General features: G+C 42.8%; 1 protein-coding gene across 1 annotated transcript; it reads right to left on the bottom strand.

Annotated features, from left to right (window-relative positions):
- On the bottom strand, window positions 1-26,391 carry arl1 (ADP-ribosylation factor-like 1). The gene is made up of 6 exons (XM_060839615.1): window positions 26,289-26,391; window positions 19,528-19,665; window positions 10,348-10,429; window positions 8,885-8,996; window positions 7,107-7,285; window positions 1-2,982 (listed from the first exon to the last, which is right to left on the bottom strand). Exons 1-6 carry the CDS (start codon window positions 26,290-26,292, stop codon window positions 2,952-2,954), a joined length of 546 nt encoding a protein of 181 aa, XP_060695598.1. The 5' UTR covers window positions 26,293-26,391; the 3' UTR covers window positions 1-2,951.
- Window positions 26,392-26,612: the final 221 nt, after the last annotated feature.

Raw genomic sequence — 26,612 nt, 5'->3', positions numbered from 1 at the left:
TTCTTTGAGTAAAAATCAGCTTTTATTATTATGAACATCACTTAAACTGAACAATAAAATGATTTCTTTTTTAAAGGTACAGTCAGGTGAAACCAGAACCCACAATTATTTACAGAGGTCATAACAAGCACATTTACATATGGTAGCTCTCACCAGACTCAAATAGTTTTCATTCATTTTTAAAAGTAAAATTGAAGAATTGAAAAATAATGTTGATGGACAGAATTATGGAATAAAAAAAATGGGTTGAGAAATTGCAATGTTTTTAGTAACATGTCTAGAATTAGCGCCTGCAACATTCCCAGGTGGTTTATAAGAGCAGCAAGTTAAAAGATTGGAGACCGTTCTAGAAAGGAGTTATTTAGCCAGGGATACAGCCTTCTGGCCCAGATACAAGCTTCAGAATTGTCTGGAAGGAAAAAGGCCTGGAGATTTCAGACAGGGTTTTCCAGAGTTAGAGGCCCAGACAGCTGGTGTTAGGGTAACCGAATAGCAGGGGGAGAAATTGGGTGTGTATTATCGAGGTAAGATGGAGGTAAAAATTGGGTGTGTGCAAAGTAGGGCAGCACAGAGATGTCAGGAGGTTGAGGAACTAGAGGAAGTTAGAGATTGTGTTGGGAGAGATTTGAAAACGAGGTGAACTTTAAAGTGGAAGCAATGTTGGACAGGAGTCAAAATCAATGAGTTCCTGAGTCAGCTTGGGGTGATTAGTATATTAACGGGCAGCGTCCTACCATTCTTACTTGATCTTTTGGACTGGGACTGGTAACTAGATTTAAAAAGGCCTCCTTACAGCAGGATCCAAAGGATGATCCCCTTCATTCCAGACCGTTAAAAAAAAAATCCTTGGTTTCTTTCAAGTTGTAGCCAAGAGTGAGTGAACTGAAAAAGCTTGTGACAAGGACCAAAATCATGGATGAATAAAAGGTGTTTCAGCTCAGGAACCTGTTCTTTTTCAGTAATTAAATGACAGGGTGCTTTGGCTTGAACTGGGACCAGGAAAAGACAGTGCCACCTTTCCATATGATCAGGGCTGGTCTGGGTTATGACCGCTGTGTCACACCCCCTGTCTGACCCCTCCTAGAACCCATGGCAATACAAATCTTAACTCACTCAGTCTTGAACAAACTGAACGATCCAACCTCCACTAACGCCTGGAGGTAGAGAATGGCACAGGATACTGACCCTTACCAGAGAAAAAAAAAATTAAGTCTGTCTTAAAAGAGAGACCTCTTTCTTAAACTTGGGGACCCTTTCCCCCCCACCCTAGTCTCTCTCTCAAGAGAAACATCTGGGTATCTACCCTGCCTGCCCCATTCCCTCAGGGAATTTCATGGCATAGTAAAATCAGCTCTCATCGGTATAGACCTAATTGCCTCAACCTTTCCTGGTAAGGACAGGTGTAGAGAGGACCAAATACCTTTGGAACTCTTCCTCCCAGGCAGTGAAAATGGGGGGGGGGGGGGGGTAAATTGGTGAAAGATTATCAGAGGGAGGTGACAATGTGGAACCTACTGAATGGTGGAACAGTCCCAAGGAGTGAGCAGCCTCCCCTTGCTCCTAATTCAGTAGGTTAGTCTAAGAAACACCTTTAATCCCAACAACACGGACTCCCTCAAAAATCAAAAGCCAGGAATTAACTGGAAAGAAAAAAAAATACTAAAAACTTTCCAATGTAGGCTGGATGTGGTGAATAATGTTTGAATGTGGATATAGATGTAGTACAGAACCCCTTTGTGTAAGTTAAAATTAACTATCACAGAAACAAGATAATTAGGTAAAAGAACTGGAGGGGAGACGAGGAGACTTTCTCTACTCAGGGGTGTGTAGTGATTTAAAGCTGACAGCATATTCACTGGTAAATGACTTTTCTTTTTAAGTGAATGGCTGACAGATTGGGAAGTGAGCAGGGCCATGGAGAAAGAACAAGGGGAGGTTGATATTCCATGGAGTGTGACATGGCCATCACTGGTTGTCCGTTCCAAACTGCTCCAATGGAGTGACCTACCCTAGCCATTTGAAAGACAGTGAAAATATGCTGACTCCAAAATGGCCAGAGCAGGCAGGGAAGGCAGGGCAGGCAGATTTCCTTCAGCGAAGGAGACAGGGTTTTGTAACAACGATAGCTTCACAGTCAGCTTTACGAGATTAGCTTTTTAGCTCAGATTAATTAAAAGTAAATTCCAGCAGCTGTCATAATGGGATAGAATCCCTGCCTCCAGGGCTGACCCTCGGACTGTGGATTACAAGTTCACCAATATTACCTGGGTATGCCACCCATCTTCTTGACTAACTGTCTCAAAGAGCCATCACAGACACAATGGGACAAATGGACTCTTCTTCCATACAGAGTCACACATTCTTGACTTGTGATAAAGGTTTAGAAACTGAATTCTGGGAAGCACAAGTTCCTGAACAGAATGACCAGTGAATCAGTGGGTTTGTACAAGGACAAAATATTTACAGAATGAACTCAAACCACTTTTTTTTTGAAGGGAAAATATCCAAGAATTTCTTACCCAGTTTCAAATCAATTTTAAATACAATTAGCTCAAAAGCTAAGAATCTAACAGCCCACTTTTATATATGAAGCTTGATTCAAAACCTTAAAAAAGGTATTACTTAGCCAAAGCATAGTCATATCCAAGAATATAGCTCCATGTGAAGAAAGGAATGTTTTATTAGTGTTTGTATGATCCAAGTCAAATGAAAGCAACTAAAGATAACTTCACTTTCCTGATGCAGTAACCCTTAGCTGTTAAACTAATCTCTTAATTGAAAGTGTTAATTTATTGCCAAAAAACAAAAAACACCCACATAAATAAGATAATGCAAAAACAACAAAAACTGGAGTCAATGCAGCACGCCATCGAACAAGCGGCTCTTGTGTAAGACCTCAGGTGGTGGTGGGAAACATGGCTCTTGCAGTAGATTGAAAAACTCAACGGTTTTTACTGTCTACACTTCAAGGCTTCAACCAACCTGAAAGACAGGAAAAAAAAGTGCCAACTCAGTCTATTAAGAAAAATATCTTCACAGGCCCCACAACTGCCTCAGTTTATTTCCATGAGCTTATACTCACCGACATTAACACCCAGCAAGGCCATGCAGCAACGCCAGCTGAAACACGCAGCGTTTCCAAGAGCTTTCTGTAAACTTTATTCCTAGGTCATGGACATCACTGGTTGGACCACTATTTATTGCCCACCCTCAGCTGCCGCCTAGTAGGGGTGAGCTGCCTTCTTGAACCACTGCAGTCCAGGTGCTGTAGGTAGACCCACACTGGCCTTGAGGGAATTCCTGGGTTCTGACCAAGTGACAGTGAAGAAACAGTGATATATTTCTAAGTCAGAGTGGTGAGGGGCTTGGAGGGCAACATATATTGGGTGGCATTCCCATATATCTGCTGCCCTTGTCCTTCTACATGGAAGCAATCAGATTTAGAAGGTGCTGTCTAAGGATCTTTGAATTTCTACAGTACTTCTTGTAGATAGTACACGGTTGCAACTGAATATCAGTGGAGGGGAGGGGGATGGATGCTTGTGGATGTGGTGCTAATCAATTGCAATACTTGTCCTGGATGGTGACAAGCCTCCAATGTTGTTGGAGCTGCACCCATCCAGGGACATGGGGAGTACTTGACCACACTCCTGACTGGTGCCTTGGGGATGCTGGACAGGGTTTGAGAAATCAGGGGAGTTACTTCCTGCAGTATTCCTAGTCTCAGACCTGCTTATAGGCCCTGTGTTTATGTGGTGAGTCCAGTGGAGTTTCTGGTCAATGTCAACCTCCCCACAGGATGTTGATAGTGGGTGATTCAGGATTGGTAACACCACTGAATGTCAAGGGGCAGTGGTTGGATGGTCTCTTATCAGAGATGGTCATTGCCTGGTTTGTGCCATCATAGCCAGGAACTTATGGTGAGGATCTAGAGACATGCTAGCTCTTAAATGGTGACCAAACATTGCCTGCAAACTCTGCCCACATGATCCATTTTATCTGAAGACGAGGCAAGAACAGCCAGCCACTCAAGCTGCTCTGCATTCACTAATTCATGCGAGAATCCTTCCCTCAGCACCACCTTCTCTCCCTCTCTCAACTCCCTTAACATACTAATTGGAGTCTTGAATATATTCAATGACTAAACATTCAAGTTCTTTACAGTAGAGAAGTCCAAAGATTCACAGCCGGTTGGTAACCTCCAGGTTGTTAGGCCCCAGTTAACACCAGTACACATTCAATAATGAAAAACATTTACTCATTGGTTCTGTATGGTTCATTCAAGTTTTGAATGAAAAGCCCCTGCAAGCCACAGGCTGGTGGAGAATACACAATGTAGTTACAGGAGGAAGCATTGCATTCAGGATGCTGGCTGTGTTTGTGAAGGCAGCATTTATTCTCCATGGCTCTCAAAGTGCTGTTGCAAGGTTCCATTTCAGACTGCTGCAATCCACACCAGAAGGCTGCTCCACAGATAGCGCAGTTAGGAAGGAATTATAACTCCTTCAAGTTTAGAGATGGGGATTTTCACTGATCAGTGCATTACATTTAGTACCATTTATAACTCCTCAAATCTATCTCCAAATAGAGCAAGACAACAGTACCCAGGTTTGCAGTGAAAAGTGGCAAGTATCATTTGTTCTAGACACAGGTACCAGGCAGTGACCGTCTCAAACAAGTTAAAACCTCATTTTTAATCCCTTGATTATTCAAGGTCAGTATACCCACCATCAACATCCTGAGGGTTATCACTGACCAGTAATTGAATTGGACTAGCCATATAAATACTAGGGTTGCAGCTGCTAAACAACTGCTAGGGCTAGAAATACGGTCAGAGGCTGAGAATTCTGTGGAGGAGTGTTACTCAACTCGTAACCACCCCCCCCCCCCCCAAAATCTGTCCATGCCTGTAGTGGTATGGAATACTCACCATTTGCCTGGATAAGTACAGTTCCACAACACAAGAAGCTTGAAAACATCTTGGACAAAGCAGCACTCAACTGATATCATAGCCACCACCTTCATTCAGTCCTCCATTCTGATAGAGGCAGCAGTGTGTACCAGCTACAAGATGGACTGCAGATGCTGGAGATTAGAGTTGACAGTGTGGTGCTGGAAAAGTACAGCAGGTCAGGCAGCATCCAAGGAACAGGAAAATCGACATTTCAGGCACACGCCCTTCATCAAGGGCCGGGTGTGGGGGTCGTTGAGAAAGCAATAGGTACATTAGGTACATGAACATGGGCTGCGGCAACTATATAAAGGTCCCTGAGATAGCACCTTCCAAACCCACAAATATCTAAAAGGACGAGGGCAATTGAGAAATGGGGCTACCACATACAAGTTCCCATTCAAGCTACACACCACTGAGTCAGAACTCTATGACTATTCCTTCAGTTGCTGGGAAGCATCCTGGTCCAACTTCTGAACAACAAGGAGGGACCTACCCCGACCTCTAGACTACAGCAGCTCACTATAACATTTTCAAGGACAGTTATAGATGGACAATAAATGCTGACTAAATGAGTGATACCCAAATACCACAAGTTAATACAAATACACACGTGGCTGATTGATGTAAGCTAACCCAGCACTTGCTTGCCTGTACCTTGGAGAGAACTAAACTGGCCGAACCAGCCTTAACTGTTTTCAATGACCCAGTCTTCACAGCCCTCTAGGGAAGGGACATACAAAGAACTGATGACAGTGAAAGTGTTCTCTCTCATCTCCCTCCTCAGCAGATGTACGGAAAGTGGCTATCGAGTCCAGGGAACTGGTCAGCATTTAGTCCCATCAGCTTTGCCAGTGATTTTTCACCTCCCCCTCTTATGGTTGTTGGAAGTTGCTCCCCTCACCCCCACCTGCTAACCTTGGCACGCTGTTTGCATCTACTGTGAAAACAAACCTCCGCTGTCTGTTTCACATTATAACACACCAGTCTGCCTCTAAGATCAATACAGACTTTAGCTACAAATTTAAGTTTTGTACTAATTTTACACTTCAGTTTCTTCCTCTTCACCCTCACACTCCCCAACTCTTAAATTCTAATACACCTCTATTACGTGCTCATCATCCTTTGGTTTTCAAAATTTCACAATCTTCCAGGCTGCCACTAATCTTCACAGTATCTGCCTTTTCTTTCAGATATCATTCTTAACCTTTATTAAGCCACAGAAGGTACAGCCTTCTCACAGGCCTTAACTCTCAAAAATCTAAAAGTGACGAAATATCTTCAACATTTACCACTGCTTTCCCACCACCTTACCCTTTAAACTAATTGTCCAAGGCCTTTTTAGCCAACTGGCTTTGTGTACTTGCCTTTAGATCTATATTCTCAAACTGAATAGGAAATTCTATGTTATGATCACTCTTACTAACAGGATGCTTTACTTTATAAAAATCATTAATTAAACAAACATTACCAGATCTAAGACAGTCAGTTCTGTTTGGTTCTAGAACCGGTCACGAAACTGACTGAACTCTTCTTTCGAGTTCCCTCTGCTAACCTGATTTTTCTGATTGAAGATTAAGATCTTTGATTATGACGTTACCTCTGTTCAACCATTGTTTTTCCTGCATATTCAATCTTGGCAAATAGTTAATATAAGGGTCCTATAACCCACTCCCAGCAATGACTTGTTACTATGCATTTTAAAAAAGGAAAAACTCAACCCAAAATGTTCTATCCAGATCCTTCAAACTAAGACCATTTCCCATTACTGCACCATCGCACTGCAAAATCTTTACCACTCCCTGGTCTTTTTGACCCATCTTCTGAATTGTCAAACTGCACTGAACATTTCAGTCACATCCCGGGTTACTTTGAAAGCATGCCTCAAACTCACGGATATCCCAGACACTATTACAAACTCTACATACATTTCACTCAAGAATCTAACAAATAGCAAGCCCAAACCTCAGCTTAACATTTCATCTAAAAGACAGCAGTTCAGACAGTGCAGCACTCCCTCACTACATCTGGTACTGTATACTGTAAATCCTACAATGGAATTTGAACACCTTATCTTCCGAATCAAGCAGCAAGAGATCTACCTGCTTAGCCAGCATTATTGTAAGATTGTCCTATATATCAGTGCAGTAATTACCAGTCCATTGCCTCGTTCAGTCCAGACCCTTTGGTTGCAGAGGTCTTGAATATCTGCCATTTCCGATCCTTCAGTGCTGGCAAACCAAGTGAGTTGGCCACCTCTGTGGGTGTCATAGCCTGCTCCATATCCTGCTTATTTGCAAAAACAACTAAAACAGCCTTCTTCAGTTCCTCCTCCTGCAAGCAAACAGACACGTGAGCACATGACTGTGGGTTTGTAAGAGGTAAAAAGGTAATTACATGAAGCAGATTAAAACTCGTTAAAATGTCATCACGGCGATTGTAAAACGAGGCCAAGTATTTCTCGACTACTCCAGGGAGTGATGACCCAGACACTGGGAAGAGCGCCCCGACCTCCTTTATGATATTACCATTAGATATATTGCCCACAGAGGGGGCATTAAATTTAACATCTCATCCCAAAGGCAGCTCCTCCAATACTGGAGCGCCTCCACAACATGCCCATGCAGATTATATTAAATAAAAGCAAAACTAATGGGGATCATTATTAGCTGACATTAGGTAGTTTGTTGTAAAAGCCCACGTGATGACCAGGCCTGGGGTGTGGAGGTTGGGGTAAGGTCTTGGGAGAAGGTGCTCAAGGCCCTCAAGTTCTTGAGCTCAATACTGAGGCCTAACCTACCCTTCCCCAGCAACAAATCCGTTCACTCGACCCAAAAAGGTAACCCTGCTTTCTCTCCACAGGTGGTACCAGACCTGTTGAGTTGAGTTTTCCCAACAATTTGTTTTTGCTGCTATTTTTAATCAACTTAGATTATGCAATCAAGTCTCTGAAGTAGGTAGAGACTTGAACTCTGACCTTCTGGCTGCCAGGTAAGCAAGCTGCCCACTGAAATCCCTCAAGCTTGCTATCATTCACAGAAAATCTATCGGCAGCCTCTTGAAGACCCAGACACCCTTCCTTAAGGGAGGCAAGGATCTCTCAGGATGGCAGACAGCTGGGGATCTCTAACAAAGAATTGGCAGAATCACATGTCGTTAATGGTAATCTGCCGTCATTCGAACTACTGAAAGGATGATCTTATTTTCTGAGAATCAAATATGATGGGTTGGGGATTGTCAGTCCCACATTAAGGCTGTGGTGACTTTTCACAACAGGGAAATAATGTGATTATTTTGATGCAAGTAACAATTTCAATAATGCAATAACTACATGGCTTTATTTGAAGGACCAATATGCTCAAGAAAGCGAGCCCAGTGCTTAAATAGCTTCTGTAAAAATTAATTACACTTGTTTTTTTTGAAAATGACACCTTTGGAAGTGCAGCTGAACATACAACTGATAGTTCTACAAAGATTTTCTTGCTATCAGAGGTCAAAGCTCCTTGTTAAACCCATCATGGTAATGATGCAGTGCTCACACGTATAGAACAGCGTTGGAATCTCTCAAAATGTCTTAAGTAAAGATTTTCTTGTCTCTCCCCCTCCAAAAATAGTGATAATTATAATTAACAGACAACTAACACTAGGGTGGCATTCTTTTTGATCACTCCACTGAAAACCAAGAAGCAGGTCAACTCACATCTGTGAAAGCATCAGAAACACTATTGTAAAAAAACTTTCCCATTACAGCTTTTGATGACCTTTGCTGTGTACTTGAAGTGATGAAGATTTTCTTCAGGGATTTTACAACTCTGCACTTTATTTTTCACACATATGATCACTAGGCCCTTCTACAGATTTGCCTCAAATGTTTAATGACCATCATTAAATAATTCAGATATTTTTAAAAAAGGAGGATATTTTCTTTCTTACCTCCAACATTGCAACAAGTTCAGACTTGGAGATTCCCATTCTGTCCCTGTCACAACTGTCCACGACATAGATGACAGCATCTGTGTTGGAGTAATAACATCGCCAGTAAGGCCTGAAAAAAGAGAGAGAGAGAGAGAGAGAGAGAGTGTGAGAGAGAGAGAGAGTGAGAGAGAGAGAGAGAGTGTGAGAGAGAGAATATATAAATACACAGAAATATTGTTTCAATAGAAACCACCTTGCGTTCAAAAATTAAAGTACTGTGCAGGCCCAGAAAATAAATTATTACATTTAAGCAAAATGCAAACAATATAAGCTGCCAGGAAGCATGGAAAAGGATAAGAGAGAGTCAAGAACACAATTACAAAAGACAGCTTCCAGTTGTTTAGCAGCTTCCAAATCTCAGTACATTCCAAAGTGTTTGGTCTTTTCTACAGAGAAAGATATCCCAGCTCATTCAATCTCCCCGAATAGAGATAACGTGTACCCTTGCGTTCGGTTTTTTTTTTAAGAAAACCATCTCCAGTGCCTCACTCATTTTTGAGACACAGAGACCACAGGATATTTATGACATTGCAGTTATGGTCAAAATAAACTTTCATACATGGTTTCATTTTACCCAATTCCCTCAACTTTATCCATCTAGAAATGAATACAAACTGTTTTGTTTTCAAGCTTGTCTATTTAACCTCATTCTCTTGTGAATTGAGTCACTGTACTCCCAGAGCTCCATTCTTCTTCCCTGCTCAAGACTTATTTGCAGAGTGCATGATCTTCTCATTAAGAGGAAAAACAGGGACATGAGAGAGCTGTTCAGCCCCTCAAGCCTGCACCACCATTCAAAAAGGTAACTGATCCAACACTCCTCACATCCACTTTCCTGCGTTTTCCCCGTAACCCTCGATACCCCGACTGATCAAAATCAATCTCTCACTTCCCTACACTGAAGTTTATTTGCTAGTGTCCATGTCCATTTAGCAAATTCATGGTCACCTTCTTGCATCATTGGACTCCACTGCCATTTTAACTTTACCTTGGTTTCACCTGCAATTTGCACAAAACATCAAGTCTTACCTAACTATCCAGACAAATGGTTAATAGTGGTCTCAGCAACAATCCTAGTGGAACACCACTTGTCACACAGCGTCGCTACCTTTAAGCTCAGCAAGCTTTTTCTTTTTACTCATGGATAGGAATCAAGTGGCACTGACAAAGCCAGCAGTTATTGTCTGTCTTTAACTTCCTGTAGTGGTGGTGATGGCAGCTGCCAAGACACTTATTTCCAATCCCTTCTGCTACTTGCTGTCTGAAACCACATGCTCTGACTGCAGTCATGAAGACTGTGGTAACGTACTGACAAAAACAAATTTGTCTCATCAGATCACATCTCTCCTTTTTAAAAATCAGGTTTTATTTGCAGACAGAGGGTAATAATGTTGATAACAGAAAAGTGAGCATTTTCATACCGAATGCTGGTCTGTCCACCCAAATCCCACACTTGAAACTTAAGGTTCTTGTAGGTTACCGTTTCAACATTGAAGCCAATTGCTGTAAAATAATAAAAACAATTACACCATTTCAGACACTAATTGCAAATTGTCATGTCTATTTTTGCAAAAAAAAAGACAATAGTAGTTCTGTTCCAGTAGAACATATTTTCTTTCGACAGATTTCTTCGCTAACATCGAATGCTAAACAGCTGGGGGACAAATATAACAGCAAGATAGTGACGACACTGGAAATTTGAAAAACAAACCAAAATATTGGAAGTACTTGGCAGATCAGGCAGTATCAGAGGGGGGACAGAAACAATTAACCTGTCAAGTTGATGACATTTCTATATAATGCAAAACAGCACGAGAACAGGCCCTTCGGCCCACCAAGCCAGTGCTGATTCCTACTTATTGCCAACATGCGGTTTCTATCCTTCTGTTCACCTTGCATTCAGGTGAATATCAAGATATTCTCAAGCATTGCTAACACTTCTGCTTCCACCATCTCCACTGGCAGTGAATTCCAGGCACCAGCCACACGTGTTTTCCTCACATTTCTCCCCCTCACACCTTAAACTTGTACCCTCTTGTAGTTAATCCTAGCACCTTGAGAAAAAGCCTCCAACTATCCACCCTACTCCTCAAATTTATAGATCTCTCAGGTCACTCTTCAGCCTGCCTTTCCAGTAAAAACAATGAGTTTATCCAACCTCTCCTCAAAACAAACCCTCAAGACCAGGCAACATCCTGGTAAACGTTCTGAACCCTCTCTAAAGCATCCACATCCTTCTGGTGACCAGAACTGCATGCAATATTCCAAATGTGGTCCAAAGTTTTACACAGCAGCAAAATAACTCGCCAACTTTTATAACGCCCAGCCTGATGAAGGCAGGCATGTTGTATGCCCTCTTGACCAGCTTATTAACTTGCATTGCAACCTCCAGACCTATACGCCCAAATCCCCCAACATGTCAAAGCTCCCAAGGGTTCTGCCATTTATTGTCTAACTTACCTGAAAATGACCATTTAAAATACACCACCTCACATTTCTCTGGATTAAACTCCAATTGCTATTTCTCTGCCCAAATCTGCAATCTACATCCTGCTGTATTCTTTGACATTCCCCCTCTATCTAGAATTCTGCCGTTTTGGTGTCACCCACAAACTTACTAATCAGACCTATAATTTTTCTGCAGACCATTTATATATATTACAAAGAAAATTCCCAGCACCAACCCTGTGGAGCCCCACTAGTTACTGATCTCCATTCTGAAAACCTCCCTTCCATCACCACTCTGTCTATGACCAAGCCAGCTTTGTATCCATCCCGCCTGCTTATCCTGATCCCATAAGACTCTACACCTTTTGTACAAGCCTGCCATGAGGGATCTTACCAAATGCCTAACTAAAGTCTACGTAGACAACATCCACTGTTTTTCTGTCAATCATTCCTCACAAAACACTCAAATTGGTGAGACATGATCTTCCCTGCACAAACCCATGCTACTTACTACTAACAAGTCCACCCTCGTCCAAATGTGATTAAATCCTGCATCAGCATCTTCTCCAACCACCTCCCCATCACTGGAGTCAGGCTCACCAGTCTGCAATTACCTGGATTATCAGTTTCCCTTAAATTTAGGAATAATCAGCCATTTTCCAGTCCTCCGGAACCTCAGCTGAGGCCTAAGAGGATGCAAAGATATGTTAAGGCCCCGTCTATCTCCCCCCCCCCCCCCCAGTATCCGGAGATAGATCCCATCTGGGCCCGGAGACTTGTCTACCTTAATAGATTTCAAGATAACCAATACTTCTTCCTGGATTACGTTGAACTGCCTGAGGTATTCACACATTTTTCCTCACATCCCTCTTTGGTGAATACCAATGTAAAAGTAGTCAAGGATCTCACCCATTTCCTCTGGCTCCACACACAACCCTTGTTCCTTTATTTTAGAGAGGGCCTTCTCTTCCCCAGCCACCCTCTACTCCTCACGTGTATAAAATGATTAGATTAGATTAGATTCCCTACAGAATGGAAACAGGCCCTTCGGCCCAACAAATCCACACCGACCCTCCAAACAGTAGCCCACCCAAACCCATTTCCCTACCCAACAATCACTAATGCATCTAACACTATGGGCAATCTAGCACGGTCAATTCACCTGACTTGCACACCTTTGGACTGTGGGAGGAAACCAGAGCACCCAGATGAAACCCACATATTAATGGGGAGAATGTGCAAACTCCACACAGTCGCCGAGACGGGAATTGAACCTGGACCCCTGGCGCTGAGGGGCAGCAGTGCTAACCACTGAGCAACTGTGCTGCCCCTCTTGGGATTCTCTGGAATCCTGCTGGCCAGACATTTCATAGCCCTCTTAACTCCTCCCTTATTTCTCTACATTTTTCAAGGACTTAGAGTCAGATATACAGCATGGAAACAGACCCTTCAGACCAACCCGTCCATGCCGACCAGATATCCCAAACCAATCTAGTCCCACCTGTCAGCACCTGCCCCATATCCCTCCAAACCCTTCTTATTCATACACCCATCCAAATGACTTAAATTTGCAATCATACTAGCCTCCACTTCCTCTAACAGCTCATTCCATACACGTATCACCCTCTGCGTGAAAATGCTGCCCCCCCCCCCTTAGGTCTCTTTTATATCTTCCCCCTCTCACCCTAACCAATGCCCTCTAGTTCTGAACTCCCCACCCCAGGGAAGTTACCTTATCTATTTATCCTATCCACACCCCTAATTATTTTATAAACCTCAGAGGTTACCCCTCAGCCTCTGACGCTCCAGGGAAAACAGCCCCAGCCTGTTCAGCCTCTCCCAATAGCGCAAATCGTCCAACCCTGGCAACATCCTTGTAAATCTTTTCTGAACCCTTTCAAGTTTCACATCTTTCCCATAGGAAGGAGATCAGAATTGCACACAATATTCCAACAGTGGCCTAACCAATGTCTTGTACAGACACAACATGATCTCCTAATTCCTGCATGCAATACTTTGACTAATAAAGGAAAGCATACCAAACACCTTCTTCACTATCCTATCTACCTGCAACTTCACTTTCAAGTAACTATGAACCTGCACTCCAAGGTCTCTTTGTTCAGCCACACTCCCCAGAACCTTACCTTGTTTTTAATTGCTTAGACCTCATATGCCTCATTTTGACTAAGCTGAATTTCCTGACATCTAAGGTTCCCTAATCCCGCCTTTCTGGTTCTTTGTTTTTCACAGGAACAGCCTGTCCTGCACTCTGATCAACTGCTGTTTTTGGAAGCTTGTCAGATGTAGATTTACCCTCAAATAGCTCTTCTGAATCTATATTCACTGAATTAGGCAAGAATTGAATTTAGTTAGCCTTTCCCCAATTTAGCATCTTCATTTGAGGACTACTTTTGTCCTCATGCGTAAGCACCTTAAAGACATACAGAATTATGGTCACTATTCCCAAAATGCTCCCACACTGACACTTTCATCACCTGGCCAGGTTAATTTCCAATACAGGTCCAGTATGGCACTTACCCTCCTTAGATTACCCACATACCATTTCAAAAAAACCCTGTGGGACACCTAGCAAATTGCTTCCCGTCCATACCCCTGGCACTAAGGGTGTTCCAATGAATACCAGGGTGAGGGTTACAGTTACACTCCATAACCACTCGCTTATTTTCATCCCTTTGCCAAATCTGACTACATCTCTCTCCCTTTATCTCCCACTGGCAGCTGGGAGGTCTGTAGTACAATCCCAGCACGGTGGGGATTACACCCTTCCTCTTCCTGAGCTCTACCCATAATGCCTCACTGCAAGATCCTTCCAGGGTGTGAGATATGCTCCCTAACCAGTAATGCAACTTCCTCACCACTTTTGCTTCCTCCACTGCCTCGTCTAAAAACAACTAGATTGCCAATCCGGTCTCTCTTTCAACTATGTCCATTGTAGCTGTTATTCTGATTTATCTCTTCATCCTGGATGCTTCCTGTCTCTATTCCTGATGAAGGGCTTTTGCCAGAAACATCGACTTTCCTGCTCCTCGGATGCTGCCTGATTTGGTGTGCTTTTCCAGCACCACTCTGATCTAAAGGTGTTATGCTGATTACACTGTAGCAACTACAGTCCGAGCCTCCAGTTCTGCTGAGCTCAGCGACCTCTCCCTGATTGTTCTTCCTCTTAGTAAGATTTGCTTTAGTCTCAAGCTCTTCCCCAGTCTCTATCCTTACTGACCTGCTGCTCTGGTTCCCACCCTCTGCCCCACTAGTTTAAACCTCCCCACCAGGATATTGGTGCCTCTACAGTTTAGGTGCAACCCATCCTTGTACAGGTCCCACCTTCCCTGGGAGAGATCCCAATGATCCACACATCCGAAGTCCTCCCTCTTAACACCAGTTCTGGTCAAATGTTCAATTGCACTCCGTTCATCCCCTCAGTAGCACATGGAGTACCGAGATAACCCAATATTACTACCCTAATTTGAAATATTAAACACACTGCAGATCTGTTGAGCATCTCCAGAATATTTTTAAAATGTTGGACATAATATTCATTTGTGATTGCCAAGTTGTCACCCACATTCGGAGGATCATTCACATTTAGCAATTAGCAAAAACGTGCTTTTCTCTTTAAACCAGATTGTTCTGCAGCATTATTGATCAAACAGTCCTGAGAGTGAGTCATAGGAGATATTGTGACGGGGGACCAGGAAACATCATTCTAAGGGCTTTGTTTTAAGAGGTGGTTTGTAAAAAAAAAGGATCAAAGTAGGGAAGCAGTGAGGTGTAGGAAAAGAATTTTAGGTCTTAAAAAATGCTTAATCACAGTTACCAGTAATGAAGGGAATTAAGAACACAGGCATCAGGTCTGCAAAGTGCAATGATCAGAGTTTTCTACTGTATCAAGGCTTTCCTTCCCAAGCAACCTGTTCAGAAAGGTTATCACACTTCTGGAGTAGGTAGGTCTGGAACCTAGGCCTTCTGGTTCAGAAACAGGGACACTACCATTATGCCACAACAGCTCTACTGTATCATGGCTTAACTGACCAAATAGTCAGTAAGAATTGCTTGGTCTGCTTGTTACACAGCACATCCTATTGCTTTAACAGAAATCACTTTCAGAGAAAGCCATTTCCACTTCAAATTAAAAACAGATTTGGAACACCCAATATGCAGCAAACGCAGATTAAACAGCTACCTTCAAAATAAAACACACCCAATGACACAGTGAAAGAACTTCAGAGATATTATGTTCCCTGATCAGGGAATCCAGAACAAAGAGGGATCATTAAAATTAGAGCTGGGCTGTTCAGCAGTGAAATCCAGCAGCATTTCTCACCACAGTAACAGGAGTAGGCTATTCAGCACCAAGCCTGTTCCGTCATTCAATGGCTGATCAGTGGTCCAACTCTATACCAGCATTTGACTCACTTCCCTTACATAGCTTTGCTGAAGAGAATTTCAGATTTGAGCTGAACTGATTCAGCATCAACTGCTGTTTGTGGAAAGAGTTGTAAACCACTCTCACCCTGTATAGAAGAGTTCTTAACATCCTTCCTGAACAGTCAATCCCTAGTTTTTAGGCTACATTCTCCTAGATCTAGAATTCCTCACCAGATGAAACACTGTACCCCTCGACAACCAAGGGTTATTGTTTCAAAACAAAAAGAGTTATTCATTGAAAGCAAAGGGAATGTTAAGACTACCAGCCCAGGAAGAGAACACTAGAAGTAAAGCCCTATTAGTCTACAAGCTACACAATAAGAAAGCACAATGCCTCAGTCAATCAAAATTCATTCTATTGGACTATCAGCTGGAAGAAATTAGCCTTTCACCAAGCTTTACAATAACTTCAACAATAACATTAGAGGCAACCTATTCTTCAAACAAATGGCAAACCGGTTATCATTTAAGCTGCTGCACAAATTAACTAAATTACCTTAATCCAATTCAAACGATATACACAAACAGGATATGACCCAAACACAGCTCTGCAGAGCAATTATGAATGGAAAATAGGGAAAACAAGAGCTTAAACTAAAAGGACTCATTTCTCAATTCCTATGATCCCCTGAACAGGAAACATTACAGCGCAGTACAGGCCCGTCAGCCCTCGATGTTGCATCAACCTGTGAAACCAATCTGAAGCCCACCTAAACTACACTATTTCATTCTCTTCCATATGCCTATCCCAACAACCATTTAAATGCCCTTAAAGTTGGCAAGTCTACTACTGTTGTAGGTAGTGTGCTCCACACCCCTACTGCCGAGTAAAGAAACTAGCTCGGACATTGGTCCTATATCTAGTTAAAGCTATGTCCCATCATGCTAGCCATTGCTAGGAGGAAAAAGGCTCTCACTGTCCACTATATCTAAACCTCGGATTACCTGATATGCCTCAATTAAAGTCACCTCTCAACCTTCTCTTTAACAAAAAACAGCCTCAAGTCCCTCAGCCTTACCTCATAAAGCCTTCCCTCCATACCAGGCAGCATCCTAGTAAATCTCCTCTGCATCCTTTCCAAAGCTTCCACATCCTTCCTATAACACAGTGACCAGAACTGTACACAATACTCCAAGAGTGGCCAAAACTCAATCCCTCTACCAACAAAAACTAACACCGTATGCCTTCTTAACAACCCTATCAACCTGGGTTGAAAAGTGTGGTGCTGGAAAAACACAGCAGGCCAGGCAGCATCCGAGAAGCAGGAGAATCAACGTTTTGGGCATAAGCCCTTCTTCAGGAAGCCTGGCCTGCTGTGGTGCTGGAAAAACACATTATTCAACTCTGGTACTCCAGCATCTGCAGTCTGCACTTTCTCCTATCAAACTAGGTGGCAACTTTCAAGATCTATGTATATGGAGAGATGTCTCTGCTCATATACACTGCCAAGAATGTTACCATTAGCCCAATACTCTTTATTCCTGTTACTCCATTCAAAGTGAATCACCTCTCACTTTTCTGCATTGAACTTGTCACTATCCACAACTATAGTGATCTTAGTGGCATCTGCAAAATTTATTAACCTATCCTTCTAAATGCCCTCATCCAGAACATTTATAATAAAATGGCCAACAGCAGTGGACCTAAAACAGATCCTTGCAGTACACCACTAGTAACTGAACTCCAGGATGAACATTTCCCATTATCCACCACCATCTTCTTACAGCTGGCAAATTTCTGATCCAAACTGCTAAATCACCCTCAATCCCATGCCTCTGTATTTTAAGCAATAGCCTATCATGGGGAACCTTATCAAACACCTTACTGAAATCCATATACACCACATCAACTGCTCTACCCTCATCCACCAGTTTAGTCACCTTCTCAGTAAGGTTTGTGAGGCACAACCTACCCTTCACAAAACCGTGTTGACTATCCCTAATCAATGTATTCCTTTCTATATTATTATAAATCCTATTTCTTATAGGACATTGAACAGGTTGACAATAGGTTTATATCACTGTAGGCAGCAGAATGATGGGAAACTGCCAGAACCAGACTGCTGATTTAGATGAGAAATGGTTAGGACTCCTGATTCTTGAAGCTCTCCAGTTCTTTTTAAAACTACTGCTAACATATGTCTAACACAGGCTGCTTTCAGCTCCTTGCAAACTTCTCTGCAAGTTCCCACTGCTTCTATGCGTAGACTGAAAAAATCTGTTGCCTCAGTGCAGAGTCTATTGCTAGGCGATGGCAGCATCAGCCCCTAAGGGCATTTCAGGTCTGGTTACTCAAGAACTTTTTTTAAAACTATAGAATGCCACCTTTATCCCTTTAGAACTCTGCTTTTCCAAAGGCAATTCTTAAAAAACAGCAAATCGACAACCCAGAGCTCTAAAGTAATCACTGATAAATCCTTGCTTAAAAATGTGTTGCGGGAAAAGCGCAGCAGGTCAGGCAGCATCAAAGGAGCAGGAGATGCAACGTTTCGGATATAAGCCCTTCTTCAGGAATGAGCAAGGTGTGCCAAGCAGGCTAAGATAAAAAGGTAGGGAGGAGGGATTTTGGTGGATGGGTGTTGGGAATACGATAGGTGGAAAGAGGTTAAGGTGAGGGTGATAGGCCAGAGAGAGGGTGGGGGCGGAGATTGCAGGTCAAGAAGGCGGTGCTGAGTCTGAGGGTTGGGACTGAGAAAAGGTGTGGGGAGGGGAAATGAGGAAACTGGAGAAATCTGCATTCATCCCGTGTGGTTGGAGGGTTCCTAGGCGGAAGATGGCCTCCATCCAGGGGGACCAATTCCAATACTGAACAACCCAGATGGCCTCCATAACCTACTAATAAATCCTTTCCAACCCCAAAATATCCAAATATTGCTTTACTAATTCGATAATCCACAAATACGTTCCCAACAATAAGGAGAAGCATGTTTTCTCAAATGGTTGAGAGTCTTCAGAAATCTCAAAAAGTAATGGAAGTGGAGTTCTTGAAATTAAAGGCAGAGATAGATACTTGACTATCAAGAGGGTGTAAGATTATTGATGGTAAATGGTTCAGATCAGCCATCATCAAATGAATGATAGGACATGCTCAAGAGGCTGTGCGCTATTCCTGCTTTTAATTCACATGCTTTTGCCAGTTGACCAACCTCGTCCATGCTGGTCCACTCAACTTATATACTGCAGTATTTGTGCACTAAGTGCAAGTGAGGGAGGAAATAAACACAATGCATTATTACATAATGGATTCAGATTTATCCAGACATTTCAACATTACAAACACTAGAAACTGTCAAAAATCAACTCTTTTTAGATTAGGTTAGATTACTTACAGTGTGGAAACAGGCCCTTCGGCCCAACAAGTCCACACCGACCCACTGAAGCGCAACCCACCCATACCCCTACATTTACTCCTTACCTAACACTACGGGCAATTTAGCATGGCCAATTCACCTGACTCGCATATCTTTGGACTGTGGGAGGAAACCGGAGCACCCGGAGGAAACCCACGCAGACACGGGGAGAACGTGCAAACTCCACACAGTCAGTTGCCTGAGGTGGGAATTGAACCCGGGTCTCAGGCGCTGTGAGGCAGCAGTGCTACCCACTGTGCCACCGTGCTGCCCCACTCTTACTGAAAGCCAGTTAAATGTTCACTTTCTTTTTGGGGGACTGCGAATTAAAATATAGAATCAGGACATCATACTCACTGGGAATGGTGGTGACAACTTCACCAACTTGTAGCTGGTAGAGTATCGTGGTCTTGCCTGCTCCATCCAGACCCAGGATTAATATTCTCATTTCCCGTGACCCGATCAAGCCGGAAAACAAATTGGAAAGCCACCCACCTGCAGTAATCAGAAAGCAATATCAGCATGAGGTGATCGAACATGGTATTTACAATAGGATAATAGCTATTCATTTAAATTTGTACCTAACTTCTATCACCAAATTTAATGTATTGGATCTACTGCTTTCATTTATTCTGAGTAGCAACTGCTGGTCTCGTTTCCACTGCTGCTATATACAGTTACCTCAGATACATCATCTCTTTTATTCTGTTAACTGTTCTCCCACCATCTCCTTTTACCTTGCACTATCACCCCTTTGCCACTCATCATGCTGACCTTCCACCTTTCGTCACAACTCAACCCTTTTATTTTCATCAACCCCCACCCTGTCCTTTACCTGCCCCTGTTCTGGCAGAGAACATTTTCTCCCTGTCCTTATGATAAAGATCACTGACCGAAAGCATAACAACATATTTTGTCTGTCTCCAGAGATTACTTGACTCAAATGAATATTTATAGCATTCACTGATAACAGTTATTAAACAGACTGCTTTAATGTCAATTAACAAAGATTATTATGGATGTTGAATATTCGAAATAATAAGAAAAATCACTGGAGAAACTCAACAGGTCTGGTAGTATCTGTAGACAGATGTGGAGGTGCCAGTGTTGGATTGGGGTGGACAACGTCAGAAGTCACATGACACCAGATTAAAGTCCAACAGGTTTGTTTGAAACCACAAGCTTTCAGAGCACTGCTCCTTTTGTCAGGTAAAGTCTGTCTTCCTAGTAAATGATATTTTCCTCCCTGATGCCAATCATTAAACCAAACTCTTTGCAGGTGCAAGTGTCTATCCATTTCCTTAACCTGGCTGTTGTGTGTGTGGAATGCCAGTGCAGCAGCAGCAGCTCACAGCAACTCTTAGGACTGCCATGGATCGGACGTGAGCAAAACTGATCAGCCCTGGTCAGGTCTCACACGCAAGATGACACCCTCACGGAATATGGGAAAAGCAAAGAGAATATGACAGTGTGATGATGCCAGAACATAATCCTATGTGACTCCACTGGGGAATCTCAAAAGGTGCCCATACGACTAGGTCATTGCTAACGTTACACATCCTTTTATCTTGGAAAGAGATAATATTGTTAAGCTTCATTTTCTTCTGTTGCTCACATGGTCAAGTATCTTGGTTAGCTCAATTACAGGCCTTTCTCTTACCAAGAGAAGTTATAATTGTAGACCAGACAGTTCTGAAACCACACTGGGATTTGGTACAATATGTTCAGCCATGAGCTGCAGCCTGACAATAACAACCTGGTCAAACTTTCCCAACATTGCTCAGTAAGGAGATGCTTTTCTCGTAGCTTCAATTGCTGTGTCTGCCTTGGAGAGTCAATCTTTATATCTACATATCCAAGACACTGCCTCATCCTTCAGTGGATCTGATAGAAGTTTATAAAATAATGAGGGTAATAGAGAGAGTTAACGCGAGTTGCTTTTCCCTCGGATTGGGTTTTCAAGACTAGGCAAGAGGAGAGAGATTTAAAAAGACATGTGGGGAAATTTTTGATTGAAACAGAGGGTGGTTCATGTGTGGAACGAACTTCCTGAATTGGAGGATGCGGGTACAATTACAACATATAGACATTTGGATAAGTACACAAATAGGGAAGGTTTTGAGGAATATGGGCCAGGAGCAGGCAGGTGGGACTAATTTAGTTTGGGATTATGTTGACATGGACTGGTTGGACTGAAGGGGCTGTTTCCGTGCTGTGTGACTATGACTTTAAGTCTCCATAAAGTTTCCACCAAGAATCACATGCCTTTCTATTTAAAGGAGAACAGAGAAAGAGGGCAGTATCCTTTTAAGGAAATCTTGTGGGCTTACCTGGTTTATCTTACATATGACTTCAGACCCACAGTATTGTGGTTGACTAGTAACTGTTCTCTGAAATGGCTGAGCAAGCCACAATTAAAAGCATAGTTAGGGATGCACAGATACTAGCCTTGCCAGTCATGTCTACATCTGATGAAAGAGTAAAACTCCACCCACCCTATACTGCAGTATATTACATTTGTGCTTCACAAACTAAAAATATTGTACAGGCCATAACAGCACACATACAATCTGTGGCCTTCGTAGGTTAGCACTCCTGAACTAAGTTAATTTTGTTAAAATCATACTTGAGCAATGGATAATTAAAAGGACAAATTAATTCAGTGCAAGCCTTCTTAATCTGGAATAACTTCAAGGATCCAGCAATAACATTAAGTAACACTAGTCTGCTACTTGGTACTTCCATAAGACTGAAGGAAATGTTTACAGGGATTCCCAGGTGAAAGAATACATCATGAGCCAGAGGTAAAGACACAGTCACATTTAAAAAAAAACAAACCAAGGAACAGTGCAAAACTGAAAGTCCCCAAACCTTCAAGCTCTAACATCTAGAGAGAGGGGAGCAGTAGATACATGGGACCATCATCCCCAAATCTCCAAACATCTGTTTCAAATCACAAGCTGTACTGACTTGGAACTATGTCACCATTCCTTCATTGTCACTGGATCATAATCCTAGAACTCCAACAGTTTGCCTGGGATGTCCACATAAAAATATGCAGGTTTTGGGAAAAAAAATCATTATGTATTATTTCTGAAGAAAGAAGACAATCTCTCTCAACCTCTCTCCAGCCTTTCACTCACATCACTCTCCCTCCCTCAGTCTCTCCCTCTCCCACCACCACCCCTCCCACCCTGTTGTCTGACTTGGGTTCCCCCCCCATACTTGCCCTTCACTCCCCACCCACCCCTCACTGCTACAAGGGGAGCAGAATATTTCAAATAACTATTCCTCTCCCCATCTCTCCATCTGTACTTGCCTCTACCACTTTCTCTGGCAGCTCAGTTCACATACACACCATAAAAAAAGTTATCCCTTTTAAATCTTTTCCCCTCTCACCTTAAATCTACGTGGTCTAGTTGTGAACAACCCTACTTTGGGAAAATACCTTGGCTTACCACCTTATCTATGCCCATCATGCTTTTATACTCCTCTGCAAGGTCATCCCTCAGCCTCCAGTGGGGAAAGTCCCAGCCTATCCAACCTCTCCCTGTGAACTCAAACCTTCCAGTCTCAGTAACATCCTTGCAAGTCTTTTTTGCACCCTTTCCAGTTCAATATAATCCTTCCTATAGCAGGGTGACCAATTGTACTTAATACTTCAAATGTGACTTCTGTCTTGTAATGTGATATCCCAACTCCTGAACTCAATGCTTTGACCAATGAAGGTAAGTGTGTCAAACACCTTCATCACCCTGTCTGCCTGCAATGCTACTCAAGGAACTGTGTATTGGCTTGAAGGTAGGAGACAGGGGGTGGTGGTGGAGTGTTGTTTTTCAGACTGGAGACCTGTGAACAGCGGTGTACCAAAATGATTTGGATGTGAATATAGATGGTGTGATAAATATGCAGATGACACCGAAATTGGTAGTGTAGTGTAGTGGGCAGTGAAGGTGATTATATCGGAGTATGACAGGACCTTGATCAGACGGGCTGATGGGCAGCAGACAGACTTTAGATAAATAGGAGGGGTTGTATTTTGGTAAGGCAAATCAGGGCAGGGCTTAGAACAAAGAACAATATAGCACAGGTACAGGCCCATCAGCCCTCCAAACCGGCACTGACACTTCAGTTTTAATACAGAAACATACAATCTTCAGGAAGATTCCCTTCCTGTTCATCCAGGTGCTTCTTGAATACTGCTACATATACACTTAATGAGGAGGTCCTGAGGACTGTTGCTGAACAAAGACCTTGGAGTGCAGGTTCATAGTTCCTTGAAGGAGGAGTCACAGGTAGACAGGGCAGTGAAGGCAGCATTTGGCAGATGGGACTAGATTAGAGTATTTGAGCAGCACAGACAAGTTGGACCAGTTGGTCTGTTTCTATGCTGTACAAATCTGCCACCAATGTTGTAAGTTGGATGACACCAACTTTCTCTCACCTGACCCACTCCCCCCCTCTGTCTCGTGAATGTTATACACACACACACACACACCTATAGATCCAAACTTATTAACCATGCTTCTTGTATTCTAATCCAAATTACTTATATAAATTATGAACAACAGTCAACCCAGCATCAATCCTTGGGGCAGAACATTGTTCAGGCTGGAGGCCTGTGACCAACAACTCTTTTTATACTGAATAATTTATTTAAGTCTCTCACTGACATTTCCCTCCCTCTAGCCCCTGTATATTATTCCCTTTGTATATATTGTACATTTAAAAAGTTTATCACTGACCCATTTCTCTACTCTGTATTACGTATATTCTCTACTCTCTGTATATTGTATATTTTATACAGATGTCACTCACTGACCCATTTTTCTCTATCCCCTATTATATGCACACATCCCTATACATTGTATATAAACCTATATATTTTTTAAAAAGTCACTCACTGATCTATTCCTCTCTGTATACATACATTCTTATATGGCATACTTTACATAAATTTCACCGATCCATTCCTCATCTATCCCCTGTATATTATGAACCCATTCAAAATTTGTGCGAAGGTTTGTAGCTTGGGTGCTCGTTGTGGTTCTGTTCGCCGAGCTGGGAATTTGTGTTACAGACGTTTTGTTCCCTGTCTAGGTGACATCCTCAGTGCTTGTGAGCCTCCTGTGAAGCGCTTCTGTGATCTTTCAGTGCCATGGCACTCATCCACTGATGCAGTCAATAAGCACATCGACCTGGACACCATATACCGGCCACTGCAGCGGACAGCTGGAACTGACAACCGGAAGCGGCAGATTCAAACCACTACAAATGCCGGAGGAAAGATCACAGAAGCGCTTCACAGGAGGCTCCCAAGTAAGGGATACAGGGGACAAAACGTCTGCAACACAAATTCCCAGCTCGGCGAACAGAACCACAACATTATAAACCCATCCCTACATATTGTGTATTTTATATAATTAACTCATTGAACAACTCCCCCTCTCCTCAGATATTATGGACAGGTATAGGGAACATTTATACAATTCTCATAGACACACTCCCCCATCCAGTGGTGACCCACAGGGGTCAATATTGGGGCCACTGTTGTTTGTAATATACATAAATGATCTGGAACAGGGCACTGTTGGTATGATCAGCAAGTTTGCAGATGACACAAAGATTGGTGGAGTAGCAGAAAGCATAAAAGGACTGTCAGAGAATACAGGAGGATATGGATAGATTGGAGAGTTGGGCGGAAAAGTGGCAGATGGCTTTCAATCCAGGTGATGCATTTAGGCAAGTCTAATTCTAGAGCGAATTATACAATGAATGGAAGAGCCTTGGGAAAAGTTGATGAGCAGAGAGATCTGGGAGTGCAGGTCCATTGTACCCTGAAGGTTGCTGCACAGGTGCATAGAGTAGTTAAGGCAGCATATAGTATGCTTGCCTTCATTGGCCGGGGTATCGAGTATAAGAGCTGGCCAGATATGTTAACATTATACAAGACATTGGTTCGGCTGCATTTAGAATACTGTGTACAGTCCTGGCCACCACATTACCAAAAGGATGTGGATGCTTTGGAGAAGGTGCAGAGAAGGTTTAGGAGGATGTTGCCTGGTATGGATGGTGCTAGCTATGAAGAGAGGTTGAGTAGGTTAGGTTTATTTTCACTAGAAGAGAGAGATTGAGGGAGGGAACTGATTGAGGTTTACAAAATCATGCAGGGTATAGACAGGGTGGATAGAGACAAGCTTTTTCCCAGGGTGAAGGATTCAGTAACAAGAGTCACAAGTTTAAGGGGGATACACACAGCAAGGGCTTCACACAGAGGGTGGTGGGCACCTGGAACACGTTGCCAGCAGAGGTGGTAGAGGCAGACATGGTAGATTCATTTACGATGAGTCTGGACAGATGCATGTGTTGGTGGGGAGCAGAGGGATACAAATACTTAGGAATTGACCGACAGGTTTAGAGAGTACATTTAGATCAGCTCAGGTTTGGAGGGCCAAAGGGCCTGTTCTTGGGCTGTAACTTTTTTTGTTCTTTGCTTATCCACTGTATATTATACACACACCCCTATATAATGTATATATTCTACATAATTTTCTCACTGACCTACTCCCCTTCTATCCCCTAATACACACACAACTACATGTTTATATTTTACATAAATCTCTTACTGACATACTCCCCTCTCTCTATAGTGTATACATTACACACACACCTATATAATGCATATACAGCATTCTATATAACTTTCTCACTGACCCACTTCCCCTGTATATTAATACACACAACTATAAATATTTTATAAGTTTCTTACTGACACCCCCCTCTATTCCCCTATTATATACACACCCTATATAATGTATATGTTCTATAATCTTCTCACTGACCCACTTCCCCTGTATATTAATACACACAACTATAAATATTTTATAAGTTTCTTACTGACACACTCCCCCTCTATTCCCCCATACATTATACACACACACACACCCTATATAATGTATATGTTCAATAATTTTCTCACTGACCCACTTCCCCTGTATATTACACACATACAACTAATAATGTATATGTTTTATATAAATCTCCCCGCTGACCCACCCCTATATAACGTATATATTCTATATTATAACGTATATATTCTATATTATTCTCTCACTGACCCATTTCTCTTTCTTTGCTCCGACGTGGCCGTCCACTCCAGGCTGCGCGCGCACCTCCCGGCAGAGCCTGCGGCCTAACCCCGTTTCCTTCCGCCGCAGATTCGCCTCCCGGAACCTCCGAGAAATAACCGGCCTTTTCCCGCCCGAACTCCACTTAGATGCCCGGCATTTACCCCCCTCAACCTTCTCCCCTCACCCACCACCGGCGGAAAGCCAGCTGGCCGTCTTCACTTATTCCCGATCAGCCGATTCGTCACGGCTCCGTGCCACGTGATCGGTGTAGGCGTCCTCCAGCCGAAGAGGGCGCTGCCTCACCGCCATCGA

This window comes from Hemiscyllium ocellatum, chromosome 19, assembly GCF_020745735.1.
Source record: "Hemiscyllium ocellatum isolate sHemOce1 chromosome 19, sHemOce1.pat.X.cur, whole genome shotgun sequence".
Classification (NCBI taxonomy): domain Eukaryota; kingdom Metazoa; phylum Chordata; class Chondrichthyes; order Orectolobiformes; family Hemiscylliidae; genus Hemiscyllium; species Hemiscyllium ocellatum.
The sequence above is the reverse complement of the archived record's forward strand: the minus strand, read 5'-3'. Positions and strand labels throughout refer to the sequence as shown.

Excerpts from the sequence above, each read along its gene's own strand:
- arl1 (XM_060839615.1), bottom strand. Across the intron at positions 10,430-19,527 it reads AGTTGTCACCACCATTCCCA|CAATTGGCTTCAATGTTGAA; the intron begins GTGAGTATGATG and ends ATTATTTTACAG. Across the intron at positions 8,997-10,347 it reads GGTGGACAGACCAGCATTCG|GCCTTACTGGCGATGTTATT; the intron begins GTATGAAAATGC and ends CTCTTTTTTCAG.